Source organism: Pundamilia nyererei, unplaced genomic scaffold (genome assembly GCF_000239375.1).
Source record: "Pundamilia nyererei isolate P.nyererei 1_Seehausen unplaced genomic scaffold, PunNye1.0 scaffold00033, whole genome shotgun sequence".
In the NCBI taxonomy this organism is placed as follows: domain Eukaryota; kingdom Metazoa; phylum Chordata; class Actinopteri; order Cichliformes; family Cichlidae; genus Pundamilia; species Pundamilia nyererei.
Window position 1 is genome coordinate 721,734 of NW_005187434.1, and position 16,727 is coordinate 738,460.

The window sequence follows — 16,727 nt, forward strand, 5'->3', positions numbered from 1 at the left end:
GGTAGAGCAGCAACGCTGATCATTTTATTACGGATGAAAGGATTTGGACAGTTTTTAACTCTCAGTCATGCCATAGTGATCGTTGGACTTAGGGACCTGCAGCGGAGTTTGGGCCCAGGCACGCCTAATGACGTCAGGCTTAAAGACCGGATTACACCATACACCTTTATCCTTCAGCTCTAAATGGCTAATGGGGTATTGTCATCACCCTCCAGGTGCAGCTACTAAAAATCAGATGAGTTCAAATCTCAGCGACCTTGACCTCAAGGTCAGAGGCCAGGTTTTCTGAAAATTATGTGAATGCAATACAGGGTGGTGTAGGATTTTGCAATTAATAGCATAGGTTCAACTCCCAAAAATCTTGGATTAGTTCAAATCTCAGTGACCTTGACCTGAAGGTCAGAGGTCAGGTTTTCTCAAAATCTTGTGAACATGATAACAAGATCAAGGTGACTTGGGATTTTCAAATTCATACCATGGGTACATCTACTAAAATCTCAGAGAAGTTTGAATCCCAGTGTCCTCTGGGTCAAGGTCAGAGGTCAACTTTTCTGAAAATCACCTAGGATTTTCATATTCATGCCACACATGCTTCTAGTAGGAGGCTAAGGGGTTAGCATTGGCAGCTACCAGTGCTTTTTTTATATTGTGGTTTGTAAATCGATCATCACCCTGCCCCCATCACCCCACTCCATTTGTAGGTTTTCCTGTAGTTTAGGACTTCTTCCTTCTTCTTCTTCAGCATATATAGACTGATTAGAACAGGTGGAAATGCATGCTCCCCCTTTACTTCAGAAAGAATTACCCATGTGATACATATGCTACCAAAGAAAAACAAAACCTTTTGATATTGAATGGTACCAAGAGTATTGGTTCTGGTAATATCCCTACTGATTATATAGTTATGAAATCTCACATGAGAAGAGCTCCAAAGTGAGTCTCCTTCACACTGGAGTGATCTCAAGACTCCAGTTACTCTGCTTTCTTGGGTCTCCAGCAGCATGCGGTGTGTAAAAGTCGACTGGATGAATGTTCAGAAGAACTGTTGAAAGGCTGTTGCATTGCCCTTTACAATGACTGTAATCAGAGCCCATCTATGGAGAGCCCGTTCACTTATTGTTGGCTGTCTACCAAGTGGGTGCTCCTAAACAGTGAGTGTAGTTAATTGGCTAAAACCATTGTTTGAATTTGTTTACAGAAAACCCCCCACCAAAGTTTAGTTTCTTGTTGTGAATGTAGTGTCAATTATGTATATTCCAGAAATACTCGTATCTTTTAGTTATTTTCTTACAGGGATGGAAATAAATCACTAGCATTCTGCTTATATAAGCTTTTTTGTTGGTTAAGGGTTTTGCCAGGAACTTTAGACACACATGGTCAGAAGCTGTTTTATTTTCCACAGGTTATTTATTTGTATTGGGTGGAGTGGCTAAATTAAACTCCCTTAAAGCCTTAGATGCAAGCAGTTGATCATTGTGAAGGTATAACAGTAAACAGTTTGTAGGCAAGAAAAAAGAGAGAAATTTTGCATTATTTTAATGTTGTGGGTTTTTCCCCTAACACTCAACCATTATCTCATGATTTTTTAAAGAAAGATGACAGCACTTATAGATGGTTAAAACTGGAGTTTTTTGACTAAGACATTTGAGCTTGATTTCCAAAATTCAAACCAAAATTCTAATCCGCAAAGCATATAAACCCTTTTTGAACCTACCACACGGTCACACTTAACACTCCGGTGCTCCCTTTTAAAACCATTTTCTCCATCCACTTAGAAAGTGCCAAGGCCCTAGTTACACAAGGCTAAACACTAGTTGGGAACCACCGGTCGCACGAGAAAAATGCGTATTCCCCAGCCAGTCGATGATTGGTTGTTGGAGGTTGCTGGGAGTCACTGTAAAATCAGCAGGCCTAGAGAGTGGTCAGTGACACCCTGCCAACCACAAGTTGCTAGGGACAAATGTGTTTTACCCAGTTGGTTGGTGAATATTTGCTGGCAGGGGAAATCAATTGCAAAGAGTTATATGGTGCTTCAGGCCATGTCCACACTAATACGTTTTTATTTGAAAACGCATCTTTTTCTCTTTCCGTTTTGACCTTCTGTCTACACTGAGACAGCTTTTTCGTTCAAGGAAACCGCAGCGTTTTGAAAACGCTCTCCAAAGCGGATACATTTGAAAACGCCGTTTTCGCATCGCAGTGTGTACAGTGAACCCAGAGCCTTTTTGAAAATGCTGACACATTTTAGTCATGTGATGCAGTCATGTGACCAATTAAACTAAGATAGCGTTACACAGGACTTGTTTTGTTTGCGCTCAATTTTGACAGCCCTATTAAAGATTAATATCAGCTTCTACATGCTCCAGATAGCTTTTCTTCAAATTCTTTAACTCTCACTTGCTTTGTACTTTTTTGTACTTTAGTGGTACTCGCAGCAACAACTCCACCTCATTGTTAGTCCATTTAAAAAAATCTGCATTTCCTCGACATTTTGCTGCGACGTTTCAAAGAGCCAGAAAGTAAATAAATAACAGACAGAAATGAGGCGTGGACGTAGCCTTACTGAACCTCCTTGCAATTGCTTTGGCCAAAAGTAGGTTGCCAGTGTAGCATTGTAGTTTGCATTGATGACACCTGCTTGTCTGTAAACACTCACCAGCTATTGTCCAGGCTGAAGCTAGTGGCTACCCAGTATGCTTAGCTAGTGTTGCTCTCTTTTGACAATGGAAGTGGAAGATTACTACTGAAGCAAGGCACTCAGGAGCAAGCATAAACATCCCATACACTGGATTTTTGTACAGTATTTGCCCTGAGTTCTTTGTGTCAAAGTTACTCCAGAGACTGTCAGGGAAAGACTACTGTTTATAAGCTACATTATAATCCAAAGAGACATTAGTAATTAAGAACGTTAATATAAAGGCTTGATAATCCATTTTACACATTTAAAAGGAAATTTGCATAATTCATGTTTTGTCTCTCACAATTCATGACTGTAATTCTAGAGAAAATGCAAAGAAGATAACTTTTCAGTGCACTTATGACGCGTATGTATATTAACTCACTTGTAATATATTTCAGGTTCTTAGTGTCATTCAGGCAAGACTGTAAGTAGTAACCATGATAGCGTCATTCAGTTCAGTCATTTGGTCAATAGCTGGCAAACGACACATCTACCAGTACGCACCGCCAACCGCAAGGTCAAGAGTGGGGTGCTCACCCAGTGAAAAGAGTCCTTCATGGGCTCTGCTGACTGATGCATTCCAGCAGGGCCTGCACACTTGGTTCTATGACGTGAGCGGTTTGACTTCAGGGTCATCATCAGAACAATTCCACTTCCCAGCATCTTCAACTAGCCTTCTGTGCTCCACGGACTATCTGAGGTCAAATGATGCACTATCTTCCTAATGGTGTACACATTTGCAGTTTTATTGAAAAGCCAATGGTTACTCCAGTTGGTGCATTATGTGTCCAGAATCAAGAAGACTGTTATGTCTTTGTTCTTGCCTACGTGCTTTGTTGATAGCAGTGACGTGTATTCTATTACAGCAAAGATTAGATAGCTCATTAAATGTGAGATGACCAACTTTTTGATAATGACTGCATGTGTAAAGAGCCAGTTTAAATGCGTCTTGGTCAAGGAACGGGCAGAATCATGATCCACTGCAGTTCTCCCCAGTTATTTGGTTAAATCCATGTTATTACATAGTTATATGTCTATATGTTTTGCATAGTTATAAAAGCTGTCACTTCAGACTGAGGCTAAAGACCGAGCTGACAGATCTCTGCATCTAATTTTATGTTCTTACCAGTAGTGGGATTTTTCATTTTTTATTGCTTTGATACTTCTTTAAAAACGACTTCTTGCTATGCTGGGTCTCTGGCTAAGTGAGAGAGAGAGTTATTGTAGGGTTTCAACCTAGCCAACAGGTTGGGTTCTGAAAAGCCAATCATACATGGTAATCTACTCTTAGGTCTAATGGTGATCGATTAAAACGTTGGATTAAATAGGAAAGACAGCAACAGTAGCTATTACCGACCGATAAGCATATTTTTAGTACTTCTGCTTTGTGAGAGTACACAGTTACAAGATGAAGATGTACGTCTGGAAGACTCATAGAAACTATGGACCTTTTAGATTTTAGTTCATATGTATTTTTGGGAAGTTTTGGCACTGTTATTTGTGACCTTAATCATGTGTCTTCATAGTTGTTTGAAAAATCCTTATTTATGCGTCTACTCATGCATGTCATCACTTGGCTTAAATTTGGTTTCAGAAAATTGTGGATTTGAGTTGGTGTAATGCACATTTTCTCTTTGTTTTTAGCAGTCGTCTGACCAGTCCTCTGCCATGTCAGATTCTAGTTCTGAGTTCACAGGACTGGGCTTACCAATGTTTCTAAATGTGACAGCCCCTACAGAAATATTGCTGTGTGAAGAAACAGTAGCAATGATTCTCACAGTGACTACCATCCTCCCTCTTTCTCATTCTCTCCCTCTACTTGCAGTTGCCCTCCCCAAAGCACACTTCACCCGGTGTGTTTGCCAGTTCTCATGAGCAGCTGAAGAGAGTGACCACTTTTTTTGGCTCTTTGCTGAAGTGCACATATTCTGAATCTATAATGTTACAAGCTTCCTTCATTTTTTTTCCACCCAAAGCAAGTGTGTCATTTGATACATTAAAGGGAAAATTCACACTAATATAGTGACAGTTTAACAGATCCTCTTGATGTAAGCACATTTGGATCCAAACTGCAGAGAAACTGAAAAACCCAAGAGCATTTAAAGCAAACATTTAAATATACGTACCTCTTTTCCTTTATAAAGCACTCTTGCATAATACCCTTCTGTTGTCTTTTTGCTGTGGATGTCATGATTTATAGCTTGACACACCCATTAAATAAGAACAAACTCAAAACCTGCTTCCAAATGTTGGGCAATCTTGGCAAAAAGTTTCCAATCAGTTCCCTGAACTTTTGGTTTAAGGACAACTATATAGATCTTGTAAGATCAGTCAGTCATTTCATGCACCGTACAAAAAACGTATAAACATAATTAAAAATGGCAACTCTCTCTGTTTAATTAATTAATTTCTTATTATTTCTATTACTTTTTCCTCTTCATTTTATACCAGTAGTTGGGCTTAATTGTTAAAACTGATTAGTATCTTTCATTTCTGTAGTGACTTACTTTTTTTAAATTGTAAGTTGTGCCTAAACTGTAGCTTAATTCTACACATAGACTTCAAAGTAAAATTGTTGCAGATCACTGGTTGTAAATGCATGTGCAGAACAAAAGATTGCATGAACAAATAGAACCATCATCACAAAATGTATGTTCAGCTATATTAATAGATGGGATATGTAGTCAATGCTTAATGTGTAGTTTAAGTCATAAACTTTCTGCTGATTTCTTCTTATACTGTCTGACTGGGCTGAAGTGCTTCTTTTATGGTTGTTTTGTCTTAAATCTTAACTGATCTTACAAGAGGTAGTGTGGCAGTGTGGAGGCTGTTTCTTCTTGTTTTAACTTTGGGAGAACACCAATCTAAAACTCTCCATGTTTAAATCTCCAGCTGTTGTGCTTTGGGTAAACAATCCCAAACAGTTTCAAAGACAGGTACGTGGGTATGTAATGCACGTAGTTTGACATTACAGTGTACCTATCACCTCATCGGAGAAAGGTGAGTCAGATGAAGCTGAGTAATTTCTGTGGGGTTTTTTCCATGTTGGCTCACCCAAGTAGTGACATAGTGGGTGAAACTAATCCCCGAGCGAAAGCAGCAAAATGTTTTCAGGGATTTGTAACTGGTTTTTATTCTTTTTATTATTATTATTTACCAAAAAAAGGTTGTCACCAGGTCAAAGTCCTTGTTATAATATCAAGTACCAGAAAGTCAAAATCAATGTAATTCCTAAGCCACCAGTGAAACTTGTTTTTTAATGTATTTTTCCCCCAGGCTTAATCATACTGTTTTTGTTTTTTTTGACCATGTTGAGTTTTGTGATTGAGCTGTAGTCAAAAGGATCTTCCTGACACATCTGTAGCTTTCCCTGGTTGCACAATACGGTCCTACATCACACCCTCACTTTTCCATCTCATTAGTCTACACACCTTTCTTTTGACACAGCTGCTGCCTCACCCTGGCTGTCAGTAGCAACTGTCCATCATGTAGCTTAGATTTCAGACCATTAGTGCAACATCAATGACAACGTACAACATAGAGCAAATCACAATGATAAGGCAGTGTTTTCTGTCTCATGGATATCCAAGGCACTCTGATGCGCTGCAGCAACTTATTAAGGCATAGGCAAGGGTTTTGAAATGGGGATAAAAGATTGTGTTTTAACTAAGACGAAACAAGTTTTTTTCTTTTTACTGAAAGTAGAATCTCTGTGTCTTTTGCTTCCCGAGTGAAGAAAAGTTGTACTTCATCCTGAAAATTATGTGAAACTATTGCAGATACAGTGAGCCTCGTAACATGTTTTGGTGTTGATTGTTGTCATGGCTTTGTCTTTTTGAGTCCTGGTATATGAAGGTGGTTTGGGGGAGGGGAAGGGTTGCTATTTTTTTGATGTTATAACATCTGCATTTGATTGCCAGTTGGGGTCATGTAAAATCACACAGATGAGGGGACAACCACTTCTGTTAAGTGACATCTGCTTGCAGTGGCAGCCAGATGTGATCAGTGATGACACAAAGTTAATGTACATGTCACTGACAACATGTGTGAGAGGAACAGGGATTGACAGCCTCAGATTGTCTGTGTCAGTGATCTAAAAGAGGCACTAATACACCGGTAGACCTGAGCTGTCCTTTAGTCGGTCATCATGCAACTGTTGACAATTTAAGCATTCATTAATCTCACCTTTTTGGTAATCATTTCCTGTTGCTTGTATCTGTCAGCACTCATTGCTTGTTTTTTCGTGTTCATTTCAGGATCCCGTTCAAGATTGGACAACCAAAAAAACAGATTGTCTCTAAAACTGTAAGTCACAAGAACAAACTTTTACTCTATCCAGACATTCAGGTAAAACAGCAGTTTAAAAGCTGTAGTTGTTGAGCTTCACGAATGGCACAGACCACACGAATAGTAGTCTAAATACTGTCGTCCACAAAGATTTATTAGATGTCAATTTGTCTAAGTCTTTCAAGGGGGCTGAGGTGGTTACCTTGAAGTGACAGTGAGAGGGTGTTCTTCTTGCTGGAGAAAACCACTTCCACCATAATAGGTTTGTGGCCTGGCATTTAGACTGTGAGACAGGGATTCCAGCTTCCTGTGCCATCCTAGGCAAAAACCATGGAGTGGGAGAGATGGTGACAGCTGTGAGTAGGTCCAAACTCAGATTAACTCTGAGATTAAAGCAAAGTTTTACTGTGGGAGTCACAGATTAACAAACAGCTCAATTTTATCACAATACCTACAAAGGCAATTGTATCATGATATAATTCTGCGGTACATGATGCATTATAGTACACCGCAATATCTATGTTTAAAAAAGACCTTAAAAAGTGAAAAACATTGTATACATTCAGTACAAGTGGTGTCACTGTTGTATGGATTATTAAGATTATTCTATAGTTTACGTTCCCTTGAGTGAGTGTGGAAGGGTCCTGATTTATTTATTACAATGGCTACCACACAACCAGAACAACCTGACACCCATCACTTTATCAGATCCAGTTTTCCTACCCAAGGAACACATTAAGGAGTGGTGGTGAATACGAGTGCATGGTTAGCACGTACAGTAATGCATGGTCAAACTGGTTTTCATCACCAGAAGTTGCTAGTAATATAACTGGTATACAGAAGAGTGCAATAAGTATCTGCCTCAGAATAGCAAATCTAGTCTTGTAGATAAATTCAATGGGAAAATCAGTTAATCTCAGAAGAATGAGTAAAAAAACTAAATGAACACCAGATCTCAACACAAGTGCCCAACACCACATAGCCTGCAGTTACACATGCACACCCCCACACAACAGTGCTCTGAAAAATTCCAGCCAAACAAACAACCAAAGCTGGAATTAAAATATGAGCGTCAACCACAGTAGCACACCAAAATGTTACTCCAAACAGAAACGTCCACACTAACCAAAATGTCCAAGATGCCAACAAAGAGATAACCAAGCTACTGCAAAGCTCACAGCAATTCAAAATAGTTAATAGAGTCAAAGCTACCAGACAAAACTAACAAGTTAAATATTTTACGCCAGGTACAAATTAAGGAGTAGTGACACATAAGTGTTCTTGGTTAGCACATACAGTAATGCATGGCCAAACTGTTTTTTATCACTGGAAATTGCTACTAATATAATTCCCAAACATTCCCAAACAACACTCCTCTGAAAAACTTCTAGCATCAAACAACCAAAGCTGTAATTAAAGTATGAGCATCAACCACAGCAGCACACCAAAATGTTACCAAGTTACATATTTTACAACACTATTCAAGTTTAAGTCTACAAATAAACCACTTAAACCTACTTAACTGAGAGACTCATTTGGCTATATTCGCCAAAAAGGATATCTGAAACCCTAAATTCATGGACTTAACAGCCGAGCAAAATACTAGTGCTGCTCTCTTCCAACCGCAAAAACTCTAAATTGATGTAACCGATCCAAACTAATGTTATTTAGAACTGCAATACTAAGGATCTGAACTTCTAGAACTTCCTAAGATGTTAGTCACAGTCTAAAATACCATAACAACTTTCGGCTGTACTCAAAAAGCAATTCAATTTAGATGACCATTTAGCAAACTGCAAACTAAGTTGATTAACAAGGGCCCAAACTTTAATCTTACCAGTAGGTCTAAAGATCCTGGACAAGGAAGGAAAGAGTCCACGCAAGAGGTTTAGTTAAATATAAAATAATTTATTAAACATAACCTAGTCATTTTACCTGCATTTCAGCTGCTCAAACCACTGTCCGTCAATCCTGGTGCATAATCCTACAGGTAAAGACCGTGAATATGTCCAAGTGGGAAAACAAATGACTTCTGAAGTAATCATTGTTGCTGGAAACTATTATATTTCGCACATGTATTTATTGTCCGTTACAATTTTTGGAGTCATTATTTGTACTATGCCAAAATGCTAATATACCTGCAATGCATTCTTTATTTTAGGTTGAAAGAGACTTTGAGCGAGAATATGACAAACTCCAAAAGTAAGTTTCCATTATGCTTTATAAGACTAATGAGGTAGACAGTGACTAAAGTTTCTCTGTGTTATTCAGAGTTACATTGGCATTAAAATAAACATTTTATATTTTACAAAAATATGCATGTGTTACCAAGTGTTTTCATGTTCATGTATTGTTTGTTTTAGCTTGGTGCTTTGTATATATTCAATATCTTAATGTCTGTCATTAGTCCTTCTGCCAACAGAAAAATCTGTAATGTTTTTGTATTATTTATTTTATTCTCATGAAATGACTTAATGTACAATTACTAGTCAGGATTATAAAGTAAATAAGAAATCTGAAATAACTAACAGTTATTTTGACTGCATATTTACATTTTAAGTATTCCTTTTTGCACATGTAGTTTTTCTTTTTTCTTTTCCAGCTTTTGGTAGTTTTGGACACTGTTTTTTCTTGACATGAAATATTAAGACATTTCAAACTTGGCCACAGCGGAAATATCAAATTTTTACAATTTAATGTCATCATGGATATAGAAATTCTGTTAATGGTCTTTATTTCAGTTTCTCTGTGAAACAAAGGCAAGTAGGGATCACATCATTTAAAATTCAAAACTTGTAAGCTCAGTACATCAGGCCCAGTCTTACTGGGAGGCTGAGGTTACAAAAACTCCCTGAGGGCCCAGCAAAATGAGTGGGAGCATCATTTTCCTCTCAGGTTTTGTTGAGTAGGAGGGCCCTTTATCAGGAAGGTGTGGTGCCAATAGACCTTATAGATGAGTCAGAGCAGCAGGCATGTAGAGACATTTAGGTTCTCCACCCTAGAGATCCATATCAACACTTCATGGTGCTCCTGTGGTCTAAATGCAGTATACTTAGTAGTAACTGATACCTGTGTTTGCAGTTTGTCCATCTGACTGAAGACATTTAAATTCTTCTAGTACAAAAATAATCTGTACTTTAACACTCTCCCATATTGAAGTATAGACCAATTTCAACATCATTTTAATTTTAGTGTTTGAATAATCTCTATGATCTATAACATAGAGAGCTCTATTTTCTATTATCTGTAGTACCAGCAGTGTAAAACAGATTTCAATCTCATAGAACTAGCCTTGATGAGAAGAACAGGCAAAACCCAAATGAGATCTGAAAGGTTACATGCAGATGTATATATAGTCTCTCTGTATGTGCACACTTTTCCTCTATAACCTGTTGCATCCTCCAAATTGATGATGGTCATATCTTGCCCTCATATCCTGTGTACATCCTGCTGGAAACATACCTGATAATTTCCTCTGAGCCTGAAATATCATTGCTTTGTTATCTGCATGTAGTGTAAAAGTGGCTTTAAAGTGCTAGCTGATAAAGCATTTAACACAAGATCATCTTATTCCTTCCGCTATATATGAAGCATATTTGTACTTCATATGTGTTAAGTATAAGTAGGTATTGACTTGTGGGTTCAGACAAAATTTAAACACTATTGTGGAACAGTAAGTGAAATTCCACAACTTAACCAATATGGATCACAGTGTTTTACTTTTTCTTTGTCGATGTTATTTGATCACTTTTTAAGATCAATATTTTGTAATAGCAGTATAGGAAATCCAAATGTCCTAATATACGGCTGTGCAAGTCTATGTGAAAAAAGTTAAACTATTTCAGTGACAAACTTAAATTAGTCATGTCTAGAGGTATTAAAATTTGATTTAGTCTGGTACAATTCTTGGTTTTAGAGTGATTTACATGGAATTGCAGTTTCTAACCTCAGTCTTGTGTGAAAAGCAATGAGCCGGAAAGCAAATCAGAGTAAAATGGTCATGTTGCAATGTATAAGTGATATATTCAGCAATTTTCTTTAAAAGTCTTGAATGTCTTTCGTTTTCACCACCCTGTGTGGCATGACGGCTGTGGCTGCATGGGTAGAAGGTTTGGGGCATAGGTACAAGGAGCAGCAGCTGTTCCAGTAGGTTACTCTATTAGCACCTTTTGGGAAGAGACTCCACGCTGGCATGGCACTCATCCAGGATGGCTCTCTCTCACCATCAGTTCTGACAGAGAAGGGAAAATGCAGCAGTATTTTTAAGTAGGTGGTAGTGTCTGGAACATGACTTTCACATGCACAAATAACCATCACAAGAATATATTCTGAGTGTACTGGGCTCAGAGCGCACTGGTTTGTTTACATAGTAAGATACTTTCACCCACTATCTTACAAACTAATATGCATGACTGGCAGGATTATGGTTTTTTTTTTAATTTTCCTGATATTATATTTTTGCTTGGTATTACTTAGTCTAGTATTGCAGTCTAAACATTTAGTTTGAGTTGTCAAATATCTCTACTTTATGTAATCTCAGACAGAAATGCTAAGATTGACAACATATTACAATTTCAAAATGTTTATGACAATGTCAGAATCAGTTATCAAGTTGCGGCTCTAACAACAAAATGTTATCATATGAAGATTTAATGTCACGTCAGAGTTTAATTGACGCAAAAATGTTCTCAACAACAGAGGAAAACTGTGATGACCTGAACTTGTCACACTGACTCTCCTCGTCCAAATATGTGCTAAAAATTGACTTAATGTAGTGAGACGAACACAGGAAGAATCTCTCTTGATTACTAGATACTCTCCAAATCTTGCCTGAAGCATTGATGATAAATTTACTACAATTTGAAATGCCTGTTTCTGGATATTTGAAACATAAGCGTGCATTTTAATTAATTTAGAGAAAGCCTAATATAGCTTGTGAGACCTAGTTCTATCTAATTGGTGAGAGGGACACAAGAAGTTACTGTGGAGATTGTTCTGACAGACTGTTTTTTTCTTTCCCGTGGTGTGAACAGTATGGGATGAAATTACATCATTTACTGCAAATGACATTTTAGGAACAACCTCCATCTGGTCTGTGGTGATTTAGTATAAAATCCTTTAACGTCAAAAGAAACAAAAGCTTAAAGAGAACATGTTCTGTTTAAAAAATATATATATATATAAAAAAATAATTTTACTATTTGTCCTTTCTTGGATAAACAAACAAAAGAATAAAAGAAAATCCATTTGCAGATGAAAATCTAAAACCAAAGTTGTCTGTATGTTGCATTTTGGGAGACTTGAACTTTTCTTTACAGTCCTATAAATGCTGCTTTTTAATCAGCAGTCATTTTCAAACCCTTCAGTTTAACAGTTTAGATTTGGTTAGTGTACCTGTGAGTATCCCCAATCGTTCTTTGTTTCCCAGCTGCTAAACCGAAAAAAAAATCTAAAACATTTAATTGGAGCTGCTTGACTTCCAGTTTTGGTTTGCAGCTCTGAAAGAGCTCTACTTGTTCTGCTAGTGTCTTTATATCTTGTGGACATGCACAAAAATGGGATTACCGTTACTGACTTCCTATTTAATATTGTTCTTGAAAAACAAGGATGGAAGCAAAACCTGACTGCACCACATTTTTCATCAAATAGGAGTAGTGTTATGAAGGTAGTCTCAGGGGAGATTCTAAACCCCTTGTTTGCCTTAATTGATATAATGAATGGCATGTGTTTTCAGCCTCCATAGTCTGGTAATTGCCATTTTTAACACACATCAATGGAATATGTGCAGTGGAATGATTGAAGACGTTAATGCTTTTGAGCGGAAATGTAGTTGACTGAAGGATTCACACTATTGTTAATTAGCTAACAGATTTTATGTGGAATCAGTCGAATGTGTAATTCCTTCTTAATCCATATTGTTTTATGTCTTTTTTCGAGGTTTGTGTTTTCTTTATCCTTGTCAATGTTTTTGTCCAACTGAACGGGTTCAGAGGGATTCAGGGATGAATCGATTTGAAAGTATGCATTCCTACTTTTGTAACAGTGGAAAATTTTTAAAAGTTCAGGCCTATATATCAATTGATAAACCTGAAGGTATCAGTAAAACCAGGCTCACATTAGCAGATACCAACGTTTGACTGATGTATTAATGCATGCCTACAGCTCATAAAGTAAATCTTGACTTCAGTATAGGTTATTAATTAATCCAAGTTAGGATAACTGATTCTTTACTGTACTACGAGACAAGAAGCGCTCTGATAATCAGTCTTCTGCTTGTCCCACAGGCTGGAGGATCAGACGAAAAAGCTTCACAAAGACATGAAGAAAAGCACAGAGGCAGATTTAGGTATGTTCTGTCACTTACTTGGTGTTGCCGCCTGGTGAGCCATTGATCAGCACTTGTTCACCAACATACTTGATGTTACTTGGCATGTTTTTCAGGGCCAGAAAGATGTTTGGGTGCCTGTGTTTTTCTTTTTTTTTTCCTGTGCTGTGTTCGATCTCCAAATGATATGACATGAAACAATTGTGTGTGAGTCTCTACCTTAATCATTTCCTTTTTTAGGCGTTTGTAGCTGTCATAGCAGGTGTGTTTTTTGTTTTTTGACCATGTGATCTATATTCAGTTGGGGATCCTGGTTTACCATCTCTGCCATCATTTATCCATGTATTTGTCTGCCACAAAACTCTTGTTTACTAAAGATTTATTTGCCGATTTGCTGGTTTTGTGTTTTTGTATTTGGGAAGTGGTAGTAGATATGGCCTGTGGTAAGTAGTCACTTGTGGGGGTGGAAGAGTGGGGACGGATGGAGCAGTGAGAGACTTCTTCATTTCCTCTCCTTTGTGCTCTGCAATATGAATGTCTGCATCATCAAAGTGTCATAGCTGTCAGGGCCTCATTATCGTTAATGGATTCCATCTGTTGCACAGGTCCCATCTCCACTAACTGCTACCAAACAAAGAACTGGACCTACTCTGCATGTCAGCACTGCATTTAATACACTTCTCTCTGTATCAAGCCAAATGTGTTTATATGCAGCACTCTAGCGAACGTGCTGACAGTCATCTGGTGAGGGCCAGTAATATCTTTTTAAGGGATGCTCCTGTACACATGCCAAATTAGGCTAAATAACAGAAGGCAAATAAAATATGTTAACTTGTCTTGCCTCAGGAAATTGTAAAGGACATAAATTTCACCTTCTCCCTCACTGCTAATAACAAGCCCTCAGGTCACCTTTTGATTTTCACGACCCTGTAATTAAAATGTTTGTCAGATCAAGCAATGTATTACTTGTGCAAACTGAGAGAGATGCAGAAATGCTACACCGTGATAATTGATTGGTTGAAAATTGGTCCCAGGGGAGTGTGAAATGACCAATGACTGTTCCAAATCTCTGTAAAGCCCATATTCAGTGCAGCTCCTGTCGTCAGCTTGTGTCTCCTCAGTGCAGCTCATTTGTTTTGACAGTGAAGCCATATACTGATACATGCTCTGTGTCTAAACAAAGTGGCACGAGTGCAGATTAACGGTAATTGATGCTGTCAGTGTAGAAAAATGGCAAAAAATTCTCGTTGCACTGGTGAATATTCAGCGCGGCAGGCAGCCCCACCACCCCCTCAGATTTTTACAATGGGGGCAGCACTGTGCCATTCGAGTTGTGCACTTCCCGACAGGCTCACTTTTGAATACCCTACTTCATATAAAGTGATGAAACGCTTAAAGCTTCAGTTTAATCCACAAAAATTGCGTCCACAATTTCAGAACAATGTAGGAGTCTTACATGGAATTAGATTAAAATGTGTAGATGCAGACATCTTCAGTAACCATTTACAAAATCGGTATTTCTGTTTTCACGAAGTTAACTGTGTTTTAATAGTATTTTCTGCTTTGTGTGTTGCATGCATATTTGCATGGCTGACAGCCATGTCTAAGGCAGCAGTGAAGATTTCCGCAGACCTCTTGAGTAACCCGCTGTGTGAGCAGGATCAGGCCTTCCTGGACTCTATGACTGCTTTAGATACAGCCATGAGAAGGATGGATGCCTTCAACCAAGAAAAGGTAAGACTCTTTCCCACACTTGGCATCTTTATTATATTGCTCTTTTTCTGTTTTGGCTTTTTGACACAGTGATTTTCTTCAAATCGTTTGAAAAAATTCCGTTTCTAACAAGCAAAGTAGGACACTAAACAAGGTTTTGTTTTTTTGTTTTTGTTTTTTTGAAAATGCATGTTTTCATATTTGTCAATATTGTGCTGCCTGTGGACTAAAAACTATCCGTATGTCTTTCCTTCTGCTGTTTTTGAAAAGCATCTGTGGTATGATCCTCTATAAGCTCAAGCTACTGGTTATCAGCTGTGAAAATTGATGCATTTGTGACTCACTGGTGTCTAAAATAACTCATACAATGGATGGGCCTTCTCTGAAGAGGAAAACATGCCTTGCCACAAAATTCACAAGAGTAACTCACAGCTTATGTGCTGAGGTCTGTTGTATTTCTTGCATTACTTCCTAATACATTTGGCTTCAGGTAAAAACATTTTTTTTTTTGCATTGGTAGGTCACCCAATATGTTCTTGATGGATTACAGGAACTTTATTCCTCCCTCGGGGTGGAGTACCTATGATCAGCTTGAACACTGTAAACCTCTCAGAGCCGTACTTCTGGCAAACCCAACCTGAAATCCTCCCAACACTTGTCCCGTCCTTCATGTACATTTCATATCATATTTTACATATTTTTCTTTCTGCTTAGATATTTGCAGCGCTTGCATTTGGGAAACCATTTCTTTTTTCTTATTATTCTTGTATGTTTTGTCCTAAGGGCCAGCAGCAGACAGACCGGCATGTCTGTCTTTCCAGAACTGTAAGCGGTACAGCGTATTCTTGCTCGCTCTTCCACAGCTGTACTCTGTGAAGATCTCTCTGGCTGTCAGGGCTCTTCATATTATTTGCTGGGCGCCCTTCACTTTTTGATTAGAATCATCGCCACAGGTAGTTATAATGTGAATCATAGTGGCACTGCATGTGTGGATCCTCAAGGCACTACGCTGTGGAGGGTTTGAAAAGAGGAAAAAAAATACAGGAGAGAACATAGGAGATCACACTAAGGCATATACCGATTGACTTTTTTCCATCTGTGTTTTCTTGACTCATTGCCCCGCTAGTAGGTGTTCTAGGCTTTTCACATTTGCTGCCTTAAAAATATTCCCCTTTCTTTTCATATTTTGCTGTGAACCAAAATGATTTCATAACCTTTCCCACAACAATGATCCAACAAGGGGGAGAAAATGAATTCCTTTGCAAACGGTGGGTAATGTTGTTATTCCATGGTAAAGCTGTAGTATAAGTATTTCAGGCATAACAGGCCATCTGTCACCTGGAAATATACATATTGAGCATTGAAGAGTTGATTTCATATTTTCTGGGAAACCTCAGGGGCTGGACTCGGTTTCCATAGATAATCAAGCTGTAACCTTCCTCAGTGTATATAAGTGAAGCAATGTCCATGTTCCAGAAATTAAAGTGACGACTGACAAAAGTCCTCACTTTAAATGAGCATACTGTCTTGAGCTGGTAAATAAATGTCATCCTAATGTTCAGTGTTTGTATATGAGATTAAGTGTCGCTGGTCTTGTCTCCTGGCTTTACTTGTTAGGATATACTTCCGTGCTACTCAGGCAAACTCAGTATTATTGTTTTGAGAATAAAACATACTAAAAGCACAAGACAGCATCCAAGCAGATATTCTGCAGCTGTCATT

The 16,727-nt window shown here is 38.2% G+C and overlaps 1 protein-coding gene across 1 annotated transcript in view; it reads left to right on the plus strand.

Moving 5' to 3' along the window:
* bin3 (bridging integrator 3) overlaps window positions 1-16,727 on the plus strand; it is a 30,860-nt gene that overhangs the window by 2,145 nt on the left and 11,988 nt on the right. Inside the window, exons 2-5 of the mRNA XM_005729389.1 lie at window positions 6,937-6,985; window positions 9,129-9,169; window positions 13,252-13,313; window positions 14,890-15,026. Coding sequence (XP_005729446.1) covers window positions 6,937-6,985; window positions 9,129-9,169; window positions 13,252-13,313; window positions 14,890-15,026 — 289 coding nt within the window. The remainder of the gene's footprint in view (window positions 1-6,936; window positions 6,986-9,128; window positions 9,170-13,251; window positions 13,314-14,889; window positions 15,027-16,727) is intronic.